Source organism: Rana temporaria, chromosome 11 (assembly GCF_905171775.1).
Source record: "Rana temporaria chromosome 11, aRanTem1.1, whole genome shotgun sequence".
Classification (NCBI taxonomy): Eukaryota; Metazoa; Chordata; class Amphibia; order Anura; family Ranidae; genus Rana; species Rana temporaria.
This window is the reverse complement of record NC_053499.1, coordinates 9361102-9389084: the sequence shown is the minus strand read 5'-3', so window position 1 is coordinate 9389084 and position 27983 is coordinate 9361102. Positions and strand designations below refer to the sequence as shown.

Below are 27983 nucleotides of genomic sequence, written 5' to 3'. Positions count from 1 at the left end.
TGATCTCTCCCATTTTTTTCCATTTGCTTTTGGAAAGGATTAGGCTGCCCCCTCCCCCCTCCTCAGTATAAATACTTGTAGCTGGCAGCAGGGTGACAGTAAGCTCCCAGTGACACCAGCAGCACTCAGGACCAGCAGCACCCAGCGAGCACCTCCCCCATTCAGAGCCCAGCGGAGAGGCATGTACACCCGGAGAGCCGAGAGACCCCGGAGAGTCAAGTCCTTCGACTCCATGAACACCAACTTCGATGACAACCAGATGAACAATGAGGTAAGTGGACTCCTTCCTTCTATCCGGGTCTTCATGGAACTCATTATTCAATATATATATATTTTTTTTTTTGTGATAAGTGGAAATAGATGGGAGATGGGATGGATATATCGGTTTTTTTTTTGGTTTTTTTTTGCTGATCTTTTTCGAAACATATTTTACCAAAAATAAAACTCTATCTGTCTATCTATCTATCTATCTATCTATCTATCTATCTATCTATCTATCTATCTATCTATCTATCTATCTATCTATCTATCTCTCCCCTGTATCTATCTATCTATCTATCTATCTATCTATCTATCTATCTATCTGACTATGTATCTCTATCTACCCCTTCATCTATTCATTGCCTATAGATAATTCAGATTAAGAATACTTTATCAATCCCAAGGTAAATTAGATGGAATATAGAAATTCATATCTATCTATCTATCTATCTATCTATCTATCTATCTATCTATCTATCTATCTATCCATACCATATCTATCTATCTATCTTCATCTATTCATTACCTATAGATAATTCATATTCAGAATACTTTTTTAATCCTAAGGGAAATTATTAGTAGATAGATGGAATATAGACATGCATATTTCTGTATCTATCTATCTATCTATCTATCTATCTATCTATCTATCTATCTATCTATCTATCTATCTATCTATCTATCTATCTATCTCTATCTACCCCTCCATCTATTCTTTGCCTATAGATAATTCAGATTAAGAATACTTTATTAATCCCAAGGAAAATTATTAGTAGGTAGATGGAATATAGAAATTCATATTTATTTTATCTATCTGTCTTTTATTCTACTAACTATATATCTATTATCCATCTATTTATCTGTCTTTCTATCTAGCTATCTATCTTTCTCTCCAGGTATTATCTATCTATCTTCTATTCTACCAACTATCTATCTAACCATCTATCTTCTATTTATCTATCTAGCTATATCCTATTCTTCTATCTATCTATCTATCTATCTATCTATCTATCTATCTATCTATCTATCTATCTATCTATCTATCTATCTATCTATCTATCTATCTATCTCTATCTACCCCTTCATATATTTATTGCCTATAAATAATTCAGATTAAGAATACTTTATCAATCCCAAAGAAAATTAATAATAATTAGATGGAATATAGAAATTCATATTTATTCTATCTATCTATCTATCTATCTATCTATCTATCTATCTATCTATCTATCTATCTATCTATCTATTCATTACCTATAGATAATTCATATTCAGAATACTTTTTTAATCCTAAGGGAAATTATTAGTAGATAGATGGAATGTAGACATGCATATTTCTGTATCTATCCTACTATCTATCTATCTATCTATCTATCTATCTATCTATCTATCTATCTATCTATCTATCTATCTATCTATCTATCTATCTATCTATCTATCTATCTACTCCTCCATCTATTCATTGCCTATAGATAATTCAGATTAAGAATACTTTATTAATCCCAAGGTAAATTATTAGTAGGTAGATGGAATATAGAAATTCATATTTTTTAAATTTTTTTATTCTACTAACTATGGGCCAGATTCACATAGAACTGCGGCGGCGTAACGCATCTAACAACGGCATCTGGGTTAGATCCGACAGGCTTACGTCTTCGTACGCCTTCGGATCTTAGATGCAATTCTTCGGCGTCCGCTGGGTGGCGTTCCTGTCGTTTTCAGCGGCGAGTATGCAAATTAGCTATTTTCGACGATGTACGAGCGGCCGTCGCATTTTTTTACGTCATCTCTAGTCGGCTTTTTTCGGCATATAGTTAAAGCTGGTATTTTGTCGCATATAGTTAAACCTGCTATGTTAAGTATGGCTGTCGTTCCCGCGTTTAATTTGAATTATTTTTTTTTGTTTGCGTAAGTCGTCCGTGAATCGGGATGGACATAATTCACGTCTATGTTAAAAAAAATGACGTCCTTGCGACGTCATTTAGCGCAATGCACGGCCGGAAATTTAGGGACGGCGCATGCGCAGTTCATTCGGCGCGGGGACGTGCTTCATTTAAATTAAACACGCCCCCTAATCGCCGATTTGAATTATGCGCAGTTACGCCGCGAGAGATAGACTACAACGCCGTAACTTACGGCGCAAAATCTTTATGGATTCAAACCAAAGCCGGGAAAGTTACGGCGGCGTAGCAGGTGCAGATCTCTGTGGATCTGCCCCCATCTATCTATCTATCTATTTTTCTATAATAAAAACATAGCAGAGTGACAGTCGAGAAATACCAAGTAGTCCAATCTATTCCATTATACAGTGGGGATCCAAAGTTTGGGCACCCCAGGTAAAAATTTGTATTAATGTGCATAACGAAGCCAAGGAAAGATGGAAAAATCTCCAAAAGGCATCAAATTACAGATTAGACATTCTTATAATATGTCAAAAAAAGTTAGATTTTATTTCCATCATTTACACTTTCAAAATTACAGAAAACAAAAACATGGCGTCTGCAAAAGTTTGGGCACCCTGCAGAACTTATAGCATGCACTGCCCCCTTTGCAAAGCTGAGACCTGCCGGTGTCATGGATTGTTCTCAATCATCGTCTGGGAAGACCAGGTGATGTCAATCTCAAAGGTTTTAAATGCCCAGACTCATCTGACCTTGCCCCAACAATCAGCACCATGGGTTCTTCTAAGCAGTTGTCTAGAAAACTGAAAGTGAAAATAGTTGTCGCTCACAAAGCTGGAGAAACCATAAGAAGATAGCAAAGCGTTTTCAGATGTCATTATCCTCTGTTCGGAATGTAATTAAGAAATGGCAGTCATCAGGAACAGTGGAAGTTAAAGCAAGATCTGGAAGACCAAGAAAAATATCAGACAGAACAGCTCGCAGGATTGTGAGAAAAGCAATTCAAACCCACGTTTGACTTCACGATCCCTCCAGAAAGATCTGGCAGACACTGGAGTTGTGGTACACTATTCCACTATAAAGAGATACTTGTACAAATATGGTCTTCATGGAAGAGTCATCAGAAGAAAACCTCTTCTACGTCCTCACCACAAAAATCAGCGTTTGAACGTTGCAAATGAACATATAGACAAGCCTGATGCATTTTGGAAACAAGTTCTGTGGACCGATGAGATTAAAATAGAACTTTTTGGCCGGAATGAGCAAAGGTACGTTTGGAGAAGAAAGGGCACAGAATTTAATGAAAAGAACCTCTGTCCAACTGTGAAGCATGGGGGTGGATCAATCATGCTTTGGGGTTGTATTGCAGCCAGTGGCACAGGAAACATTTCATGAGTAGAAGGAAAAATGGATTCAATAAAATTTCAGCAAATTTTGGATGGTAACTTGATGCCATCTGTGAAAAAGCTGAAGTTAGAGAGAGGATGGCTTCTACAAATGGATAATGATCCTAAAGAGCGGTGCGTGACAGACAGCCCAGAAATCCCAAAGAACTGGAAGACTTGTGTAAGGAAGAATGGGCAAAGATACCTCAAATAGGGATTAGCCGAACACCCCCCCGTTCGGTTCGCACCAGAACCTTCGAACGGACCGACCATTCGCGCGAACATTGAGAACCCCATTGAAGTCTATGGGACTCAAACGTTCAAATTTAAAAGTGCTCATTTTAAAGCCCAATATGCAAGTTATTGTCGTAAAACGTCTTTGAAAACCCGGAACTTGCCCCAGGGAACATGTATCAATGGAAAAAAAGTTTTAATGATGCTTAAATAAAAAAATAAAAATAAATGAAAAATTCCTTTAACCACTTAAGCCCCGGACCAATATGCAGCCTAAAGACCCAAGGTGTTTTTACAGTTCGGGACTGCGTCGCTTTAACAGACAATTGCGCGGTCGTGCGACGTGGCTCCCAAACAAAATTGGCGTCCTTTTTTCCCCACAAATAGAGCTTTCTTTTGGTGGTATTTGATCACATCTGCGGTTTTTAGTTTTTGCGCTATAAACAAAAATAGAGCGACAATTTTGAAAAAAAAGCAATATTTTTTACTTTTTGCTGTAATAAATATCCCCCAAAAACATATATAAAAACATATTTTTTCCTCAGTTTAGGCCGATACGTATTCTTCTACCTATTTTTAGTAAAAAAAATCGCAATAAGCGTTTATCGATTGGTTTGCGCAAAATTTATAGTGTTTACAAAATAGGGGATAGTTTTATTGCATTTTTATTTTTTATTTTTTTTTACTACTAATGGCGGCGATCAGCAATTTTTTTCGTGACTGCGACATTATGGCGGACACTTCGGACAATTTTGACACATTTTTGGGACCATTGTCATTTTCACAGCAAAAAATGCATTTAAATTGCATTCTTTATTGTGAAAATGACAGTTGCAGTTTGGGAGTTAACCACAGGTGGCGCTGTAGGAGTTAGGGTGCACCTAGTATGTGTTTACAACTGTTTGGGGGTGTGGCTGTAGGAATGACGTCATCGATCGTGTCTTCCCTATAAAGGGAATGACGCGATCGATGCGCCGCCATAGTGAAGGACGGGGAAGCCGTGTTTACACACGGCTCTCCTCGTTCTTCAGCTCCGGGGAGCGATCGCGACGGAGCGGCTATAAACAAATAGCCGCACCGTGGTCCCGGATCGCTCCCCGAGCGGACCCGACCTCCGCATGTAGCGGGGGGGGTCCCGATCGGACCCCCCACCCGCTAATAGGCGAGGACGTACGTGTACGCCCATGTGCCTGTACGTGCCATATTGTGGACGTATATGTACATGCGGGGGTCGGGAAGTGGTTAAATATTGTACCTGCTGGGTGTCTATAGTATGCCTGTGAAGTGGCACGTGTTTAGAACTGTCCCTGCACAAAATGAGATTACTATAAGAAAAAAGTAATTTAAAACTGCTTGCGGCTTTAATGTAATGTCTGGTCCCTGCAATATGGATGAAAATCATTGAGAAAAATAGCACAGTACACAGACAGTACACACACCACGTAGCTTTAGGTGCAAACTACAGAGCACACATGCAGTACACACCACGTAGCTTTAGGTGCAAACTACAGAGCACACGTGCAGTACACACCAAGTAGCTCTAGGTGCAAACTACAGAGGACACAGGGAATACACACCAAGTAGCTTTAGGTGCAAACTACAGAGCACACGACCAGTACACACCAAGTAGCTTTAGGTGCAAACTACAGAGGACACGGCCAGAACACACCAAGTAGCTTTAGGTGCAAACTACAGAGCACACGTGCAGTACACACCAAGTAGCTTTAGGTGCAAACTACAGAGCACACAACCAGTACACACCAAGTAGCTTTAGGTGCAAACTACAGAGGACACAGGCAATACACCACGTGAGAATACTGCAGCTAGCACAATCACCTGCCTGCCAGTAAATTAGGAAGAACTGATCTAGCTAAACTATACAGGGCCAGATCCACATAGAAATAGATTGGCGCAGCGTATCAGAAATACGCTACGCCGCCTTACCTTACCTGGCGTAATTTTGAATCCTTAAAGATTTTGCGCCGTAAGTTACGGCAGCGTAGTGTATCTCTGGCGGCGGAATTAAAATCGGCGATTAGGGGGCGTGTTTCATTTAAATGAAGCGTGTCCCCACGCCGAATGAACTGCACATGCTCCGTTTCTAAATTTCCCACCGTGCATTGCGCTAAATGACGTCGCAACGACGTCATTTTTTTTAACTTAGACGTGAATTACGTCCATCCCGATTCACGGACGACTTACGCAAAAAAAAAAAAAAATCAAATTTCGACGCGGGAACGACGGCCATACTTAACATGGCAAGTCTAACTATACGCCGCAAAATAGCACCTTTAACTATACGCCGGAAAAAGCCGACTAGAGACGACGTAAGAGAATGAAACGGCCGCGCGTATGTTCGTGGATCGTCGGAAATAGCTAATTTGCATACCCGACGCGGAAAACGACGTGAACGCCACCCAGCGGACGCCGAAGTATTGCATCTTAGATCCGAAAGGCGTACGAGGACGTATACCTGTCGGATCTAACCCAGATGCCGTCGTATCTTGGTTTGAGGATTCAAACCAAAGATACGACGCGGGTAATTTGAAAGTACGCCGGCGTATCAGTAGATACGCCGGCATACTCTGTCTGTGGATCTGCCCCACAGTGTATAAATATATGTACAACACCTGGGATGTATATATATCCTCTACACACTGTAACATTAACTGACTAGCCTGCCTGCTCTATCTACCTACAAAAAATGACACTCTCTCTGTCCTCTCTTAACCACCGCAACACACTACACAAGGCCGACCTGCAGGCAGCCTTTTATAGTGTGGGGCGTGTACTAAACCCCCTGAGCCATAATTGGCCAAAGCCACCCTGGCTTTGGCCAATTATGGCTCTCCGTTTTTTGCAAGCTGTGATTGGCCAAGCATGCGGGTCATAGTGCATGCTTGGCCAATCATCAGCCAGCGACGCCGCAGTGAATTATGGTCTGTAAAAACGTAACTCGAATTTGGCGCGAACGACCCGTTTTGTTCTTATTTCGACGAACGATCGAACATACGATGTTCCAGTCGAACATGAGTTCGACTCGAATACGAAGCTCATCCCTAATTATGGGTGATCGTGTCTGTAGACGGGCTAAGAAGGTTACAGAAGTTCACCTGCTGCTTCTCCAGCTTGAGTTGATGGCTTTCCCTCCACCTTACCTGCAAACATGATATCAAGCAGGAAAATCATAAACTCCTATACATAGTATTTATGACCTTCCTTTATTATTCTGGATAGCTATAGCAGCGTCCAGGTGTAAGATCAGCTCTACACTAAGATGTGTGTTAAGTAAACAGATGTTGCAGCTGCAATACATGTTTCATCTATAGTTGGGTGTTGCACATGCCCCCCCCGATCTTCCCATATCTTATCTATATATTGCTGATATCTGAGCCCTAAATATCGTATTTCTGTGTCATGCACATCAGTGATCAGTCCTGATCTGAAGCTCCTCACCAACTTGTCCCATTGGCTTCTATTTATGTGTGGTGGTATGTAAGGTATACTATATGTTAAGTGTTTTCGTATGTTGTAGAATTTTATATATGATTTACTAGATGTAGGTGAGCAATTCTAGCTTTTTGGCATTTGCTAGATATCTGATTAAAAGTATATAAAAGATTGCCAACGACTCATTGGCAATGCCAGTTGGGTTTCAGGATTTCTAGGCGCAGTGGTTGCAACATCAATGGTTGTCATAACTTTGTGATTGTAAATTAAATGGAAGTGGTAGATAGGGTTTGGTTGGCCTAGATTATAGCATATACAAAAGAACGCACCGCATCCCAAAAAATATAAAGGGAAAACTATGGACAATGGTGGGACTGTAGCGGTGCAATATATAAAACAATATAACCAAAATGTGTTTAATAAATTATTAAAAACATTTTGGTTATATTGTTCTATATATTGCACCGCTACAGTCCCACCATTGTCCATAGTTTTCCCATTGTAAATTAAATGTTGGTAGGTAGCTGTAGGTACAATACAGGGACCTGAAGAATTACTGACTTCAGCTACTTTACCTGTAATTTAATAGTTTAACCCCTTCCTTACTGGGCACTTAAACCCCCTTCCTGCCCAGACCCATTTTCAGCTTTCAGCTCTGACGCAATTTTGAATGACAATTGCGCGGTCATACAACGCTGTACCCAAATTATATTTTTATTATTTTTTTCCCACAAATAGAGCTTTCTTTTGGTGGTATTTGATCAACTCTGCGGTTTTTTTGTTTTGCGCTTTAACTGCTTGCCGACCAGCCGTCGCAGTTATACGGCGGCAGGTCGGCTCTGCTGGGCGAGATGACGTAGCTAAAGGTCATCTCACCGAGCAGCCAATAGGGGCGCGCGCACGGCGCTGGAGGCTCGCTGGCCCCTGGCTCCCGCGCCCGGCAGTCGCGATCGCTCGTTACAGAGCGAGAACCGGGAGCTGTGTGTGTAAACACACAGCTCCCGCTCCTGTCAGGGGGAGAAATGCTGATCTTCTGTTCATACAATGTATGAACAGCGATCAGTAATTTCCCCTAGTGAGGCCTCCCCCCCTACAGTTAGAACACACCCAGGGAACATACTTAACCCCTTCCCCGCCCCCTAGTGTTAACCCCTTCACTGCCAGTGGCATTTTTATAGTAATCCAATGCATTTTTATAACATTTTTTTTTTTTTTGGAATAAAAGACAACCGTTTGGTCATTGGCTATCCATCCTCTTTCTAAGATTGCCAAGACCCTGAAACTGAGCTGCAGCACGGTGGCCAAGACCATACAGCGGTTTAACAGGAAAGGTTCCACTGTGTAATTATACAGCTCAGTTGATACTCCTTTTTTAGTCTCCCAGTATTTATCCACCCACAGGGCTAGACTGGGACAAAAATTTGGCCCTGGAATTCATCCAGACTGGCCCACTTTGACAGGTCTCTCCCATGGCGGCCGGACAACTCCCACAACCCCCCCCCCCCCCCTGCCACCAGAACCCTCTCTCCCCCTTCACTAGCCATTCTACTTTATTAGATACTGGTACTCTAAGGCCTCGTACACACGACCGAACATGTCTGCTGAAATTGGTCCGCGGACATGTTCGGTCGTGTGTACGGCCGACCGGACAATTTTTCGGCGGATCGGACAGGTTTCCAGCGGACAAATGTTTCTTAGCATGCTAAGAAACATGTCCGCTGGAAGCCTGTCCGTCGGACATGTTCGGTCGTCTGTTGCACCTTGTAAAGTGATGTACTTGCTGTGTTTTTTTGAATAAAAGACAACCGTTTGGTCATTGGAGTGCGGCTATCCATCCTCTTTCTTCGTATCTTATGCATGGTCAGTGCATCGCCAGCACCCACGGTATCCTGAGTCAGTCCATCTCTACATAGTGACCCACCTGGAGCGGTGATCCCTTCTCGTCTTGGCAATCTTCTTATAGCCTAGGCCATCTCTATGTAGAGCAACAATTCTTTTCTTTTCAGATCCTCAGAGAGTTCTTTGCCATGAGGTGCCATGTTGAACTTCCAGTGACCAGTATGAGAGAGTGAGAGCGATAACACCAAATTAAACACACCTGCTCCCCATTCACACCTGAGACCTTGCAAAACTAACATGACACCAAGGGGAGGGAAAATGGCTAATTGGGCCCAATTTGGACATTTTCACTTGGGTGTGTACTGACTTTTGTTGCCAGGGGTTTAGACATTAATGGCTGAGTGAGTTATTTTGAGGGGACAGAAAATGTACACTGTTATACAAGCTGTACACTCACCACACAACATTGTAGCAAAGTGTCATTTCTTCAGTGTTGTCACATGAAAAGATAGAAGAAAATATTTACAAAAATGTGAGGGGTGTACTTACTTTTGTGAGATACTGTGTGTCAGCTTTGTGAATTGAGCCTACAAGCTTTGTAAACTCTCAAATGTATGACACGCCTATTTAAATAATCGGAAAAGGTAGGTAAGGACAGCCGGCTGTATAGATAATAAGGATGTTGTTTTTAGTAGCGATGATGTCATTGTCAGCTCCTTGACTTTCTCTTCTAGTTCCACAAATCAAATTATATAAAGATCGAAGACAACAAGGAAAATAATCAGAGCGTGGCTGAAAAGGGACGGGCGTCGATCATCTTCTCTCTGAAGAATGAAGTCGGTGGACTTGTGAAGGCGCTTAAACTTTTTCAGGTAAGATTCTCCCAGGGCCGATCCTAGGCAGGGTGCTCGGGGTGCCCCGCACCCAGGCGCCGCAGAGGTGGGGGTGCTGAAGCTCCAAAGTGCTCCCCTCCCTCCTCCTTGTCTGTGTCCAGAGGCGGAGCGCATGTAGATGGTGCTGCGGTTCCCCATCCCGCTTGCTCTCTCCGCTGGCAACTGACAAGAGTGCATACCTCCCGCTGTCCCCGGAATCCGGGCTGGGTACCGCAGCGGAGCCTAGTACCGGAACATGTTCCGGGACAAGGCTCCACTAATTCATTCTGTCCGGTGTGCATGGAGCAGTCTCCTGTCTGCCTCACCCCCTCTGTGTGTGTCGGCTCCTTTCCCATAGGCGGTGTGATGAGAGGCTTCTGGGTTGGCCGGAGCTGCTACCAATCATACCGTGGCACTCCCAGAAATGCCCTCCAAGTAACCAAAGATGCCACGTATGCCCCGCCCCCTGTAATGTGCTTCTGCTCCCAGCGAGCCCGAGCTACATGGATCTATTGGACAAGTACTGATCTATGGGGAGACCTGATGTGGGGGGCTCTGATGGGGGACACCTGCTGTGGGGGGGCTCTGATGGGGGACACCTGCTGTGGGGGGCTCTGATGGTGGACACCTGCTGGGGCGCACTCTGATGGGGGACACCTGCTGAGGGGGGCTCTGATGGGGGACACCTGCTGAGGGGGGCTCTGATGGGGGACACCTGCTGTGGGGGGGCTCTGATGGGGACACCTGCTGTGGGGGGCTCTGATGGTGGACACCTGCTGGGGCGCACTCTGATGGGGGACACCTGCTGAGGGGGGCTCTGATGGGGGACACCTGCTGAGGGGGGCTCTGATGGGGGACACCTGCTGAGGGGGGCTCTGAGGGGGGACACCTGCTGAGGGGGGCTCTGATGGGGGACACCTGCTGGGGGGGACTCTGATATGGGAACTAATGAAGACTTCTTAAGGGAGCATCTCTGTGTTTGAATGGTAGCCATAGAAATATTTGTAAAGGGGAGGAGTTAGTAAGATGACCATGCCCATGTGGGGGCGACAGAAATATTTCTGAACTCAGGCGTCTGTGACCCTAGGATCGGCCCTGGGTCCATTGATCGTGTGATATTTTCGACGGTGGGCTGCAATTTGATCTACAGCGGAGCGAGCGGGCGGGCGGCAATTTGCTGCCCCCTTGAAAGTGCCGCCTGGTACCATGGTACCAGTGGGTCCCATGGTAGGGCCGGCCCTGGGTCCTCCCATGAACTTCCTAATGGTTGGAAGGTAAAGTAAGGTGCTAGTTCTTCAGGGGGAGTCAGATTTGTTTTCCTGCACTAAAGCCGGCCATAGACGAATCTTGGCCAGTTCAGCAGGGACTGTCCGAGATTCTAACCATGTATGGGCAAGCTGATCTCCCAGGGATAGGTGTTTGTGTTGTTATTCCCTTGTATTCTCTCCCTGTAAGGGCAGATCTGTGAATCCAGTGCCCATGAAAGGTTGTCCTATCTCCTGCCTGATCTCCGAACTTCCATATATTGATTGTGATCCTCCTTTTTGCCAGGAAAAACATGTAAATCTGATTCACATTGAATCTCGGAAGTCGAAGAGAAGGAACTCGGAGTTCGAGATATTCCTGGACTGCGACAGCAACAGAGAAGAGCTGAATGAGATCATCCAACTGCTCCGGCCGCACGTCAACCTGATCACCATGAACCCATCGGACAGCTTCTGCGTAGAGGAGGACGGTGAGCAGGCCCAGGCCGGTTATCTGGCTTCTATGGCATTTGTTGGGGTGGTTCAGGGATATAAATAATGCCGCACAGTCAGAATGTATTTCCCATTATCTTACATTAATGGCAGAATTTTTTTCCAGCTAAGGCTGAATTTAGTGGCAAAAAACTTTGGGCCAGATCCACAAAGAAGTTACGCTGGCGTATCTATTGATACGCCGCGTAACTTCTAGGTTGCTCCGGCGTATCTTTGTTTTGTATCCACAAAACAAGATACGCCTGAAGCTGGGCTAGATCCGATTGGCGTACGTCTTAGTACGCCGTCGGATCTAAGGTGCATATTTACGCTGGCTGCTAGGTGGCGTTTCCGTCGAATTCCACGTCGAGTATGCAAATTAGCTAGATACGGCGATCCACGAACGTACGTCCGGCCGGCGCATTTTTTTACGTAGTTTGCGTAAGGCTTTTTTAGGCGTATAGTTACCCCTGCTATATGAGGCGTATTCCTATGTTAAGTATGGACGTCGTTCCCGCGTCGAATTTTGAAAATGTTACGTCGTTTGCGTGAGTCGTTCGCGAATAGGGCTTTGCGTAGAATGACGTTCACGTCGTAAGCATTGGCTTGTTGCGGGTTAATTTCGAGCATGCGCACTGGGATACCCCCACGCCATTTACGTTGGGTCAAGACATATTAACATAAAACACGCCCCCATCACATCCATTTGAATTGCGCGCCCTTACGCCGCCAAAGTTACACTACGCTGCCGTAACTTACGGCGCAAATTCTTTCAGGATAAGGAAAATACGATGTAAGTTACGGTGGCATAGTGTATCAGAGATACGCTATGCCGGACGCAACAATGCGCCACGCTACGTGGATCTGGCCCTTTAATTTTAATGCAGCCAAAAAAACATTTTTTTAGATAAAATTACAAAAAACGTTATATTTTTGTCAGTAGAGACCTTCCAAAAATTGGGTTTCGAATGGACAACATTAGGCCAAGTCCAAGCTTCATAAAGCTCCACAAGGCTCCATGGCTGAAATTTCCCACGCCCTATTACAGCGCAAGGGGTATAAAACCCCAAAACAAAAATGTCAGGTATTTCAGCTAAACCAAAAGTGGTGTCTGAATTGGTTTTCTAAGCTGGTCTTCTTTAATTGCCACCCAGAGATCTTGCCAGTAACACACTTCCTGTCTTAGGGTGACTACGCTTACTCACTGTACTGAATCCTTGGAGGAAGCCATGGTTGTTACCTACATGATTTGTACATGTCTTCCCTTTTTACCTTAAAGCAGTGTTCTAGCCGAACATTTTTTTTTTTTTAAAGCCAGCAGCTACAAACCCTGTAGCTGCTGACTTTTAATAAGGACACTTACCTGTCCAGGGAGCCCGCGATGTTGGCCCCCCGAGGCCGATCCGTCCATCAGGTCGGGTGCCGGCGCCCCCATTCGAATTAATGGAAACAGTTTCCTACTGCGTGTGCGCGAGGGTTTCAGAGTTCAGCTGAGCTGTCCCCAAGGCTCTCTGGCGCCCCCCCCCACCTCTGGCCACACGCGGTATTGCATGCCATAGAAGTCAATGCAGAACAAATTATCTTTGTTTCCATTGACATCTATGGGGAAACTCGCTTTGATATGCAGGGTGCTTTGGATTACAAGCATTCTCCTGGAACGGATTATACTTGTAATCCGAGGTTCCACTGTATATATAAAATAATATGCAAAGTGGTTGGAGGGAAGCTTCAGAATGGCAAAGATGTTGACTGCAGTTTCTCTTTAACCCTTCCCTACTCTATCAAAAAGTAAAGAAAAAAGTTTGGGCTATACATGCCTTCAAAATTGTTTTCCTTTCAATTTGGAGACAAAATAAAAATGTGGAAGTAAATATTAATATTTCATTTAATTTTTAAATTTTTTTTCAAGATATGGAGAGTGTTCCGTGGTTTCCCACCAAGATATCTGATCTGGACAAATGTGCGAATAGAGTTTTGATGTACGGGTCCGACCTGGATGCAGATCACCCTGTGAGTATTGAAAAAATAAAACAAATTCTAAAAAGTGACAGAAAGTAACGGTTACACCCATTGGGCCAGATTCAGATAGAGATACGACGACCTATCTCCTGATACGCCGTTGTATCTCTGAGTTCCGCCGGTCGGATCTATGCGCCTGATTCATAGAATCGGGTTCCGCATAGATCTCCCTAAGATCCGACAGGTGTAAGTGACTTACACCGTCGGATCTTAGGCTGCAATCTCACGCTGGCCGCTAGGTGGCGCTTCCGTTTGTATACGCGAGGAATATGCAAATGAGGAGTTACACCGATTCAGAAACGAACGACCGCCCGGCACTTTTTTTTTTACGTCGTTTGCGTTCGGCTTTTTCCGGCGTATAGTTACCCCTGCTATATGCGGCGTATCCTATGTTAAGTATGGCCGTCGTTCCCGGGTCGAATTTTTAATTGTTTACGTCGTTTGCGTAAGTCGTTCGCGAATACAGATGGACGTTTTTACGTTCACGTCGAAACCAATGACGTCCTAGCGACGTCATTTAGAGCAATGCAAGCTGGGAAATTTAGCGGACGGCGCATGCGCAGTTCGTTCGGGGCGCGGGGACGCGTCTGATTTAAATGTTATACACCCCCTAGCCGCGGAATTTTGAATTCCGCCGGGGGATTTACGATACGCCGCCGCAACTTTTTCTAAAGATCCGCTGACCTATCTGAATCTGGCCCAGTGTCATAGTATGGATTTAGTTGGGATATTTTAATACTACTCAGCACATTTTTTATTTTGTTAATTTTTTTTATTTAAAATTATGGAAATGCACCGGTTCTCAGCCCCATAAATATATTTTTTTTGTTTACCTCCAATGTATCATACAACTTTTTTTTAACAAATAGGATTTTCATTTTCCAGCACATTTGTATTAATTAATTATTTTATTATTATTATTATTATTTAAAAATAGCAAAAACATTTATTATCCAGTGATTTTCTTTTACGCAGAGTTATATAATATATATATATTTTTTTATATAGTTTAATATATACATTTATTTTTCCACTCAGTTTAGGCCGATACGTATTCTTCTACATATTTTTGGTAAAAAAAAAATCACAATAAGCGTATATTGATTGGTTTGCGGAAAAGTTACAGCGTTTTTTACTAGTAATGGCGGCGATCTGCGATTTGTATCGTGACTGCGACATTATGGGGGACACATCGGACACTTTTGACGCTATTTTGGGACCATTGTCATTTATTCACTCGGCTCTGTCGCTTCGGCAGTCACATACACAGTCCCGCCTCCGCCATCGCCATTGGACCAGCTCCTGTGATTGACAGAAGACTGGTCCAATGCCGGTGGCGGAGGCGGGACTGTGTATGTGATGTCAGAGCCGAGTGAGAGCCGAGTAAACAGGAGATAACGGCTCAGTGAATTCCGGCGGTGCTCAGTGGCGCTCGTCCCCCTCCGAGTCCGAGGTACACTATCGGCGTATAACACGCACCCGTGATTTTCCCCCTATGTTCAGGGGGGAATAATGCGTGTTCTATGCTGATAAATATGGTCCCTTATACAGCCCACTTCCTGTTTCCTTATACAGCCCACTTCCTGTTTCCTTATACGGCCCACTTCCTGTTTCCTTATACGGCCCACTTCCTGTTTCCTTATACGGCCCACTTCCTGTTTCCTTATACAGCCCACTTCCTGTTTCCTTATACGGCCCACTTCCTGTTTCCTTATACAGCCCACTTCCTGTTTCCTTATACAGCCCACTTCCTGTTTCCTTATACAGCCCACTTCCTGTTTCTTGTCTGGTCATTAGCCTAGGCTTATGACATCATGCACATCTCTCCCTCTCTCACTCTCGTGATAGTTTGCCAGGAAGGGAGGGTGGGTGAGTGATAAAAGGGACAATGAGAGCTGCAGAGCTGGAGGTGTGTCTGTGTAACCCAGGAAGTGAACAGGCAGCACTTCAGCTGCCCACAGTTAAAATGGCTGCAGCCTCAATGGAGGGAGATTTCTGCAGCATAGTTGGCAAGTACAGAATCACAGTACAGTGATACCTCGGATAATCCGTTCCAGGAGAATGCTTGCAATCCAAAGCACTTGCATATCAAAGCGAGTTTCCCCATAGAAGTCAATGGAAACTAAGACAATTTGTTCCGCATTGACTTCTATGGCATGCAATACCGCATGTGGCCATAGGTGGGTGGGGGGGGGGCGGAGAGCCTCAAAAATACTCAGAAAGGCTCGGGGACAGCTTGGCTGAACTCCGAAAACCTTGGAAAGTATTTCAGAGTTTTTCCGAGTATTTCCGCTCGGTACCTGCACCCCCGCACCTCAAGCCAAATGCGGTACTGCACACTGGTGTGGCTTGACTCCTGCTTGTTTTTTTGCGAGACAACACTCGCAAACGGAGTCAGGATTTCCAACAACAACAAAAAATGCTCGTATTGCGAAACGCTCGTTACCGCGTTACTCGCAATCCGAGGTGCCACTGTATATATAAAAGAATATACAAAGTGGTTGGGAAGCTTCAAAATGGCAAAGATGTTTTTATTACAAATGACGCGCGCAGACCGCAGTTCCTCTTTAATCGATCCTTTACATTTCAAAGACACTTTTGTAGCAATTACACAATGGGCTAGATTCAGGTAGCTGCGCCCCTTCTTACGGCGGCGCAGCGTATCGTATTTACGCTACGCCGCCGCAACTTACAGGAGCAAGTGCAGTATTCACAAAGCACTTGCTCCGTAAGTTGCGGCGGCGTAGCGCAAATGGGGCCGGCGTAAGCCCGCGTAATTCAAATGTAGAAGGGGGGGCGTGTTTTATGCTAATATGTGATGACCTGACGTGATTGACGTGTTTTACGAACGGCGCATGCGCCGTCCGTGTACATATCCCAGTGTGCATTGCTTCAAATGACCTCGCAAGGACGTCATTGGTTTCGACTTGAACGTAAATTACGTCCAGCCCTATTCGCGAACGACTTACGCAAACGACGCAAAAAATTCAAATTTCGAAGCAGTGAACGACGTCCATACTTTGGCTGCGCCACCTAATAGCAGGAGCAACGTTACGCCGAAAAAGCCTTACGCAAACGACGTAAAAAAAAACTACCGCCGGGCGCACGTACGTTTGTGAATCGGTGTAACTAGGTAATTTGCATACTCTACGCCGAAAACAACGGAAGCGCCACCTAGCGGCCAGCGTGAGAATGCACCCTAAGATACGACGGCGTAAGAGACTTACGTCAGTCGTATCTTAGGCTAATGTCGGCGTATCTTGCTTTCTGAATACAGAAAGAAGATAAGCCGGCGCAGATTTGAATTTACGCAGCGTATCTATGGATACGCCGGCGTAAATCGTTGCTGAATCTAGCCCAATATTTTTTTTTTTATATAGTTTTATTTATGAAATCTTTCCTTCTCTTTGTAGGGTTTTAAGGACAATGTGTATCGCAAGAGGCGGAAATATTTTGCAGATGTCGCAATGAATTACAAACAGTGAGTACGGGATCCGCACATCGTATGTCGCCTTTTATGGTTCGATGTTCACAGATAGAAAACGTTTCTTACTTCCTTCTATTTAAAATTCTAAATGACTTCCTTCTATTACTTTATTTCTCTGGATCCATCATATAATGTTTTCTTCCATTATTTTGTACCCAATAAAAAAAGTTTGTAAACAAAAAAAAATATATAAAATACTTTTAGGTAGATTCAGGTAGAGTTAGGCCGACTTATCAGTAGATAAGCCGACCTAACTCAGAATCTACGCCGACTTATGTTTAAGTGTATTCTCAAACAGAGATACGCTTAAACATATCTAAGATACGACGGCTTGCGCCGTCCTATCTTAGATTGCAATATTTTGGATGGCCGCTAGGTGGCGCTTCCATTGCGGTCGGCGTAGAATATGTAAATGAGGGGATACGCCGATTCACGAACGTACGCCCCGGCCGACGCAGTACTTTTACGCCGTTTGCGTAAGAGATAGGCCGCGTAAAGTTAGAGCTAGGCCCTAGTGGAATAGGGGGCCATATTCTCAAATACTTTACGCCTGCGTATCAGCAGATACGCAGACGTAAGTCCGATCCTATGTTTAAGTGTATTCTCAAACTGAGATACACTTAAACATGCCTAAGATACGACGGCCTGCGCCGTTGTATCTTAGGCTGCAATATTTACGCTGACCGCTAGGTGGCGGTCAGCGTAGAATATGCAAATGACTAGTCACGCCGATTCTCTAACGTACGCTTGCCCGCCGTAGTGTTTTAACGTCGTTTCCGTAAGCGATACGCGGCGTAAAGATAAAGATGCCCCCTAGGTGGCGTACTCAATGTTAAGTATGGCCGTCGATCCCGCGTCGAAATTTGAAAATTTAACGTCGTTTGCGTAAGTCGTCCGTGAATGGCGCTGGATGCCATTTACGTTACAGTCAAAACAAATGACGTCCGTGAGACGTCATTTAGTGCAATGCACGTCGGGTAATTTACCCGACGGAGCATGCGCATTACGATCGGCGCGGGAGCCACGCCCCCTACCAGGATCATTTGAATTAGGAGGGCTTGCGCGGGTGGACTTTACGCGACGCCGCCGCAAGTTTACAGGTAAGTGGTTTGGGAATCAGGCACTTGCCACTTAAACTTGCGGCGGCGTAACGTAAAGGACATACGTTCCGCCGCCTCAGATATTTAAGAATATGCTCCAGTAATGTTAAGTATGGCCGCCGTTCCCGCCGCGAAATTCTCAATTTTTACGTCGTTTGCGTAAGTCGTCCGCGAATCGGGATTTACGTCGTTTACGTCCACGTCGAAATCAATAGGCCCGTGCGGCGTACTTAGCCACAATGCACACTGGGAAATGTAGGTGCCCGGCGCATGCGCAGTAACAAAAAAACGTCAAAAACGTAAGGTCAAGCCTCATTATCATTAAACACGCCCCCTAACACAGATTTGAATTTGACGCCCTTACGCCCGCCCGCTTTAGGCTACGCCGCCGTATATTAGCAGGCAAGTACATTGAGAATCATTACTTGCCTAGCTAACTTACGGCGGCGTAACCTAAACACACTAAGTTACGCCGCCGTAACTTTATTCCATTGTACCTGAATCTACCTATTTATATCCTCCAGGCATTGGCTTATAGTTGTGGAGTTTGACCCTTACAACGCGGAGCCGGCTTTAATTAACCGAATAATATTTGCCAAAGCGGCGTACAATAATCTTATGTTTACCGAAGCCGAGTACAAACTCTCTTATCTGCGATATGAATACAAATAGTTGTAAAATTTCATATTTTTGTAGGCGGGGTTTATTTCCCCTTCCCGAGGATCTGCGCTGCAAATCAGACGCGGTATTTGCGGAGAAGGGCGTCTTTCTATAAACGAACGTGTGTCTTTTATGGATGCTTAACCACTTCAGCCCCGGACCATTTTGCTGGTCAATGGCCGGGCCACTTTTTGAAAATCAGGACTGCGTCGCTTTAACTGACAATTGCGCGGTCGTGCGACGTGGCTCCAAAACAAAATTGGCGTCCTTTTTTTCCCACAAATAGAGCTTTCTTTTGGTGGTATTTGATCACCTCTGCGGTTTTTATTTTTTGCGCTATAAACAAAAATAGAGCAAAATTTAGAAAAAAAAAAATAGAATATTTTTTACTTTTTGCTGTAATAAATATCCCCCGAAAATATATTAAAAAAAAATGTTTTTCTTCAGTTTAGGCCGATGCGTATTCTTCTGCATATTTTTCGTAAAAAAAAAAAAAAAAATTGCAACAAGCGTTTATTGATTGGTTTGCGCAAAAGTTATAGCGTCTACAAAATAGGGGGTAGTTTTATGGCATTTTTGTTAAATTTTTTTTGCTACTAGTAATGGCGGCGATCTGCGATTTTTTTCGGTACTGTGACATTATGGCGGACACTTTTGACACATTTTTGGGACCATTGGCATTTTATAGCGATCAGTGCTATAAAAATGCATTGATTACTGTAAAATGACGTCACTTCGCGCAAAGCACGGCGGGAATTTTCTAAACGGAGCATGCGCAGTAGGTCCGGCACTGGAGCGTGCCTAATTTAAATGGCAAACGCCCCTTTGAATTACGCGGGCTTACGCCGGAGGCTGCCAGCGTAAGTTTTCACGCAAGTGCTCGGTGAATCAGGCACTTGCGCTGAAAACTTGCGGCGGCGTAACGTATCTACGATGCGTTACGCCGCCGCAATTCTACGTGAATCTGGCCCATTGTCCCTCATTCTAATATCAGAATATCAGAATAGTTGGTTATTATTAGTTATTTAGTTAGTTATTATTTAGAATTTCCGGATCTTCAAATACAGAGGGCCATATTCTTAAACAAGTTACGTAGGAGTATCAGCAGATACGCCTACGTAAGTCCGTTTCCTATGTTTAAGTGTATTCTCAAACTGAGATACACTTAAACATGCCTAAGATACGACGGCTTGCGCCGTTGTATCTTAAGCTGCAATATTTACGCTGACCGCTAGGTGGCGGTCAGCGTAGAATATGCAAATGACTAGTCACGCCGATTCTCTAACGTACGCTTGCCCCGCCGTAGTGTTTTAACGCCGTTTCCGTAAGCGATACGCGGCGTAAAGATAAAGATGCCCCCTAGGTGGCGTACTCAATGTTAAGTATGGCCGTCGATCCCGCGTCGAAATTTCCAAATTTAACGTCGTTTGCGTAAGTCGTCCGTGAATGACGCTGGACGCCATTTACGTTACAGTCAAAACAAATGACGTCCGTGAGACGTCATTTAGCGCAATGCACGTCGGGTAATTTACCCGACGGAGCATGCGCATTACGATCGCCTAATTTAAATGATCCACGCCCCCTGCCAGGATCATTTGAATTAGGATGGCTTGCGCGGGTGGACTTTACGCGACGCCGCCGCAAGTTTACAGGTAAGTGGTTTGTGAATCAGGCACTTGCCACTTAAACTTGCGGCGGAGTAACGTAAAGTACATACGTTCCGCCGCCTTAGATGTATGAGAATATGGCCCAGAATCTTCAAATTTTCCAATTTACGAATACCGAACCTTCCAATATTAGAATTTTCGAATTTACGAATACCGAACCTTCCAATATTCGAATTTTCGAATTTACGAAAAGAACAAAAAGACAAATGAAACAAAAACAAAAAAATTTCTACTTAACAGCCAAACAGGGCAGTGCATTGTTTTAAGTGAGTTGGCCTAACCCATTGGCGAGAAAGCGCAGTAAAGCACAACCATCCTGTCGCAAAACAGAAAACAGAGCCAATGGTATGTAATGGGCAAATATGGACGACCCCCGTAAAAAAAGAAATCTTTTGCATTTTACAGTGGGGCCCCCATTCCTTATATTGAGTTTACAGAAGAGGAGGTGAAGACTTGGGGCACCGTCTTCCGGGAGCTCAATAAGCTCTACCCGACGCACGCCTGCCGGGAGTACCTCAAGAACCTCCCCCTGCTGAACAAACACTGCGGCTACCGCGAGGACAACGTACCGCAACTGGAGGACGTCTCCCGCTTCCTGAAAGGTAGGAAAGGCCACAGAAGGCGTACAAGCGTCAATTGTGTCATTTTGCGCACACACAATAGAAACGTGGGAATTATTCTTATTTATAGCAACTTTTTACCATTCTTTTCCCCAGAGCGCACAGGCTTCATCATCCGCCCCGTGGCCGGCTACTTGTCCCCGAGAGATTTCCTGGCGGGCTTGGCATTCCGGGTATTTCACTGCACGCAATACGTCAGACACAGCACCGACCCGCTCTACACTCCTGAACCGTGAGTACTCCCAACAAGCTGTGTGTTCTTATTACCGCATATACTCGAGTATAAGCCGGCCCCAATATAAGCCGAGGCACCTAATTTTACCACAAAAAAACTGGGAAAACGTATTGACTCGAGTATAAGCCTAGGGTGAGAATGCAGCAGCTACTATAAGCGGAAAAGAGGGTCAACAATGCCCATTTGCAGCCTCACTGTGCCCATTGCATGCCCCACTGTGCCCATTGCAGCATCACTGTGCTCAATGCATGCCTCACTGTGCCCATTGATGCCTCACTGTGCCCATTGCATGCCTCACTGTGCCCATTGCAGCATCACTGTGCCCATTGCATGTCTCACTGTGTCCATTGCATGTCTCACTGTGTCCATTGCATGCCTCACTATGCCCATTGATGCCTCACTTATTGACTCGTGTATAGGCCTAGGGTGAGAATGCAGCAGCTACTGTAAGCGGAAAAAGAGGGTCAACAATGCCCATTGCATGCCCAACTGTGCTCATTGCAGCATCACTGTGCTCAATGCATGCCTCACTGTGCCCATTGATGCCTAACTGTGCCCATTGCATGCCTCACTGTGCCCATTGCATGCCTCACTGTGCCCATTGATGCCTCACTGTGCCCATTGCATGCCTCACTGTGTCCATTGCATGCCTCACTATGCCCATTGATGCCTCACTTATTGACTCGTGTATAAGCCTAGGGTGAGAATGCAGCAGCTACTGTAAGCGGAAAAAGAGGGTAAACAATGCCCATTTGCAGCCCCACTGTGCCCATTGCATGCCCCACTGTGCCCATTGATGCCTCACTGTGCCCATTGCATGCCTCACTGTGCCCATTGCATGCCTCACTGTGCCCATTGCATGTCTCACTGTGCCCATTGATGCCTCACTGTGTCCATTGCATGCCTCACTGTGTCCATTGCATGCCTCACTGTGCCCATTGCATGCCTCACTGTGCCCATTGATGCCTCACTGTGCCCATTGATGCCTCACTGTGCCCATTGCATGCCTCACTGTGCCCATTGCATGCCTCACTGTGACCTCACTTCCGGTTTACAGAAGACTTAAAGTTGCCAGATTTAAAAACAATTACAGCATTCAAAAGAGTCAAACTTGGCGTTTTGAAGTGCAAAGGAGGGGTTTGGGGTCTTATAGGCCCCAGATCCCTCAATAAAGAGGACCTGCCACTGCCTATTACTGTCACCGAGAATGTTTATATTCCTTGTGGCAGCAATAAAAGTGATTAGAAATAAAAAAGGAATAGTGTTAAAATAAATAAATAAATAAATAAAATAACTAAGAAAAAAGAAGATTAAAAAATACCGATCTTTACTTGTAAGCAAAAAAGGCAGGCAGAAAAAGGCTTATAGTAGGCATGAAGGGGTTAAAGGGCACCTGATCCATCTTCCTTGCGCTGCAGATCACAGTTGCTAGTGGGGGGCTCTAATTCTGCCATCAGCAAAGCTTATCGTTCCTGCTGATTGCTGATACATACAGTATGAAGGTGATTTACCCCGAAAGTTCAGTTGGTCTTTAACATTTGTAGTAATGTAGATCTTTACAATGACGTCTTCTTTGTCCTTCCAGTGACACCTGCCATGAGCTCCTCGGGCACGTGCCCCTCCTGGCTGAGCCCAGCTTCGCACAGTTTTCCCAGGAGATCGGACTGGCATCTCTGGGGGCATCTGATGAAGCTGTTCAGAAACTGGCTACGGTACGTACATGAAGAGCCCATCCACCCAAAATGACTACTTCAGTGAACCCTGGCAGGCTTATTCATTGCTCCAGGGCTTCATGTATATTACTGGTCCTCATCAGTCCGTAGTAAGGACTGTGTACAGTGTCATTTCACTTACCTGTCAGTGTCTCTTTTCATACAGTGCTACTTCTTCACCGTGGAGTTTGGCCTTTGCAGACAAGAAGGGAAACTGAAGGTATACGGAGCCGGTCTGCTCTCCTCCATCAGTGAGCTCAAAGTAAGTGTCAGTGTGATGTCAGTGTGATGTCAGTGTGATGTCAGTGTGATGTCTGATGTCAGTGTGATGTCCAATGTCAGTGTGATGTCAGTGTGATGTCTGATGTCCGATGTCAGTGTGATGTCAGTGTGATGTCCGATGTCAGTGTGATGTCTGATGGCTGATGTCAGTGTGATGTCCAATGTCTGTCTGATGTCAGTGTGATGTCCAATGTCTGTCTGATGTCAGTGTGATGGCTGATGTCAGTGTGATGTCCGATGTCAGTGTGATGTCCAATGTCTGTCTGATGTCAGTGTGATGTCTGATGTCAGTGTGATGTCTGATGTCAGTGTGATGGCTGATGTCAGTGTGATGGCTGATGTCAGTGTGATGGCTGATGTCAGTGTGATGTCCAATGTCTGTCTGATGTCAGTGTGATGTCCAATGTCTGTCTGATGTCAGTGTGATGTCCAATGTCTGTCTGATGTCAGTGTGATGTCTGTGTGATGTCCAATGTCTGTCTGATGTCAGTGTGATGTCCAATGTCTGTCTGATGTCAGTGTGATGTCCAATGTCTGTCTGATGTCAGTGTGATGTCTGTGTGATGTCCAATGTCTGTCTGATGTCAGTGTGATGTCTGATGTCTGATGTCAGTGTGATGTCTGATGTCAGTGTGATGTCAGTGTGATGTCTGATGTCTGATGTCAGTGTGATGTCCAATGTCTGTCTGATGTCAGTGTGATGTCTGATGTCAGTGTGATGGCTGATGTCAGTGTGATGGCTGATGTCAGTGTGATGGCTGATGTCAGTGTGATGTCCAATGTCTGTCTGATGTCAGTGTGATGTCCAATGTCTGTCTGATGTCAGTGTGATGTCTGATGTCAGTGTGATGTCCAATGTCTGTCTGATGTCAGTGTGATGTCTGTGTGATGTCCAATGTCTGTCTGATGTCAGTGTGATGTCTGATGTCAGTGTGATGTCTGATGTCAGTGTGATGTCCGATTTCAGTGTGATGTCCGATGTCAGTGTGATGTCCGATGTCAGTGTGATGTCTGATGTCAGTGTGATGTCCGATGTCAGTGTGATGTCCGATGTCAGTGTGATGTCTGATGTCAGTGTGATGTCTGATGTCAGTGTGATGTCCGATGTCAGTGTGATGTCTGATGTCAGTGTGATGTCCGATGTCAGTGTGATGTCCGATGTCAGTGTGATGTCTGATGTCAGTGTGATGTCCGATGTCAGTGTGATGTCCGATGTCAGTGTGATGTCCGATGTCAGTGTGATGTCCGATGTCAGTGTGATATCTGATGTCACTGTGATGTCTGATATCATTGTGATGTCCGATTTCAGTGTGATGTCCGATGTCACTGTGATGTCCGATTTTAGTGTGATATCTGATGTCACTGTGATGTCCGATGTCTGTGTGATATCTGATGTCACTGTGATGTCTGATGTCAGTGTGATGTCTGATATCAGTGTGATGTCCGATTTCAGTGTGATGTCCGATGTCAGTGTGATGTCTGATTTCAGTGTGATATCTGATGTCACTGTGATGTCCGATGTCTGTGTGATATCTGATGTCACTGTGATGTCTGATATCAGTGTGATGTCCGATTTCAGTGTGATGTCCGATGTCAGTGTGATGTCTGATTTCAGTGTGATATCTGATGTCACTGTGATGTCCGATGTCTGTGTGATGTCTGAACAGTTACAATACAAATCAATACAGGAGGGATCAGAGGGCGCGGCTCGTTAGAGCTTACAATCTAGAATTGCTTTGGACACACTTAGCGAAGCTATTTGTCCTGAAAAGCTGCAAGTACATTTAATCTGTGTGAATACTGGCAAATTCAAATGTTATTAGTCGATTTTCTCTCCAGGTCAGATGTCCTTTATTCATAAAGAATAAAGTGAATTGTGAAAAAAATATTGTATTGTGGCCACAAGATGGCGCTGACAATCATAGTAAATGAACATTTATTTCTTCTGAATGCTCCATCTAGTGGCCATATTGCACCAATAGAGACCAAATGTCAGGAATAATGTTTAATCATTCTAAAATCTAGATTGCTTTGCTATTGGAAACATACTGTTTTTCTTCCTTCTCCTTATTAAAACCTGCAGTGTTAGGGCTAAGAGCTCATTGGATATTGTGTTAGTACCTGTGATAGCTGCCAGTGTCACTGCTTTGGTTACATGTTCCCTTCCTTTGTTCCAGCACTCTCTCTCCGGTAATGCCAAAGTGAAGCCTTTTGATCCCATGGTGACCTGCAACCAAGAATGTATTATCACCACCTTCCAGGATGTCTACTTTTACTCTGAGAGTTTTGAAGAAGCCAAAGAAAAAATGAGGTAAATCTCATATATATAAAAATAAAAAATAAATATATATATATATATATATATATATATATATATATATATATATATATATATATATACACACACACACACACACTGTATACATTCGAGTATAAGCCGACCCGAATATAAGCCGAGGCACCTAATTTTACCACAAAAATTTTTAAAAAACGTATTGACTCGAGTATAAGCCTAGGGTGTCCATCTGCATGCCTCACTGTGTCCATCTGCATGCCTCACTGTGTCCATGTGCATGCCTCACTGTGTCCATGCCTCACTGTGCCTTACTGTGTACATGCCTCACTGTGTCCATGCCTCAGTGTGCTCATGCCTCACTGTGTCCATGTGCATGCCTCACTGTGTCCATGCCTCACTGTGTCCATGCCTCACTGTGTACATGTCGCACTGTGTCCATGCCTCACTGTGCCCATGCCTCACAGTGCCCATGCCTCACAGTGCCCATGCCTCACAGTGCCCATGCCTCACAGTGCCCATGCCTCACTGTGCCCATGCCTCACAGTGCTCATGCCTCACTGTGTCCATGCCTCACTGTGCCCATGTCTCAGTGTGCCCATGCCTCACTGTGCCCATGCCTCACTGTGCCCATGCCTCACGGTCACTGTGCCCATGCCTCACTATGTCCAATCTCCCTACCTGATCTCCGGCGCTGTGTGACTAGACTGATGTTTAACATGGGAGTCTATGGAAGGGGTGCCCAGGTTTGAAAAATCGGTGCTCCCTGGCCGTAGGTCCCCTAGACAACAAACTTCGCACACTTGTAGATAAAGAGTGAGGCTACATGTATGCCAAGTTTGGGGTCCAGGGGACCTAGGGACCTAGGACCGGCTGGTACCAGGTCCCCAAAATCACCAGAGAATTAACCGTTTAACATGGGAGTCTATAAAAGGGGTGCCCGGCTTTGAAAAATAGGTGTCTTAATAATAGTCTTGTAGGACAGTTTGGAATAAAAATTTGTGACCCTAGCTGTGGTTGAGGGGCCAAAAGTTTTTACAGCAAAACATATACATTCTTGAAGGTACTCAAAAATGTTATGGACACTTGACTAGGGTAAGATATAGGGAAACAGAAACATATAAGATGGGAATAAAAAAAATTGTCAAGGGACCGTAATGGGTGCAGCAACAGGCCCAAATAGCTGTTTTTGACATAGCATAACGTTTTAAAACATAGCACATTTTTTGCTTCCTGTATTATTATAGTATCATTATATTCATTTATTTTTTTCTAGGGAGTTTGCAAAGACAATTAAGCGCCCCTTTGGACTGAAATATAACCCATACACCCAAAGTGTGCAGGTGCTAAAAGACACGAGAAGCATCACCGATGTGGTCAATGACTTACGTTATGAATTGGACATTGTCAGCGATGCCCTGAACAAGATGAACAAAAAGCTTGGTGTCTGATGGAATGCAGACACGCAGAGGCTATAACTCTCCAAAATCGGAAACCACCAATGATGATGACCATTTTTGTTTTTTTTTTGTTTCAGAATATTATTTATCAATGAAATTCTATACTAGCGCTTGAATGTTACAGTTTTGTCCAGAGATTTATTTTTATAAACAATTTAGGACTGACTACCTGAGACTAGAGGCTAGATGTAACATGTGGCTTTTTCTAAAAATACAGAAAACTAGGGGTAGAAAGACTCCACAGGACTTGGTAATATCATATATCCCTTTAATATCCCTTTAAATAATAGTTATTCTTGAATAATCAATATACAGTACATGTATCAGGAACAGGAACAAGTTGAAGCACCACTTTAGGTAATGATGGCTATCCTCTTGTAATCCTTCGGGAGGGTAACTGAACTTCTTTGGGCCCTGAATGAAGACATTGGTTATTAAAAGTACTTATTATATATGTAAAATCGTCATACAATAAGAAGGAAAGCATAATATATATATATATATATATATATATATATATATATATATATATATATATATATATGTATGTCAAAATAATGCTACTTCTGGTGGATTGTGAAGAAAAGAGCTTTATAATCTCGAATCAGGAACAGAAATGGACCCCTTTCAGGACTATGGAGTAGTGGTTGCTCCCTTTGCTGTTCCTATTACTGCACTGCTAATGGTTTCTAAGAATTGCAGCTATCAGCTCACAAAGTCCTAACAAGCCTAATTTATTTTGTAAGGATCTCAAATTTTTATATTTTTTC

At 44.3% G+C, this 27983-nt stretch overlaps 1 protein-coding gene across 1 annotated transcript; it reads left to right on the top strand.

Annotated features, from left to right (window-relative positions):
• The first annotated feature begins 86 nt into the window (after positions 1–86).
• TPH1 (tryptophan hydroxylase 1) lies at positions 87–27722 on the top strand. The gene is made up of 11 exons (XM_040327987.1): positions 87–271; positions 9805–9942; positions 11494–11677; positions 13588–13688; positions 17111–17178; positions 21017–21213; positions 21328–21463; positions 23052–23178; positions 23345–23440; positions 25638–25771; positions 27030–27722. Exons 1-11 carry the CDS (start codon positions 182–184, stop codon positions 27202–27204), a joined length of 1446 nt encoding a protein of 481 aa, XP_040183921.1. The 5' UTR covers positions 87–181; the 3' UTR covers positions 27205–27722.
• The last annotated feature ends 261 nt before the right edge of the window (positions 27723–27983 follow it).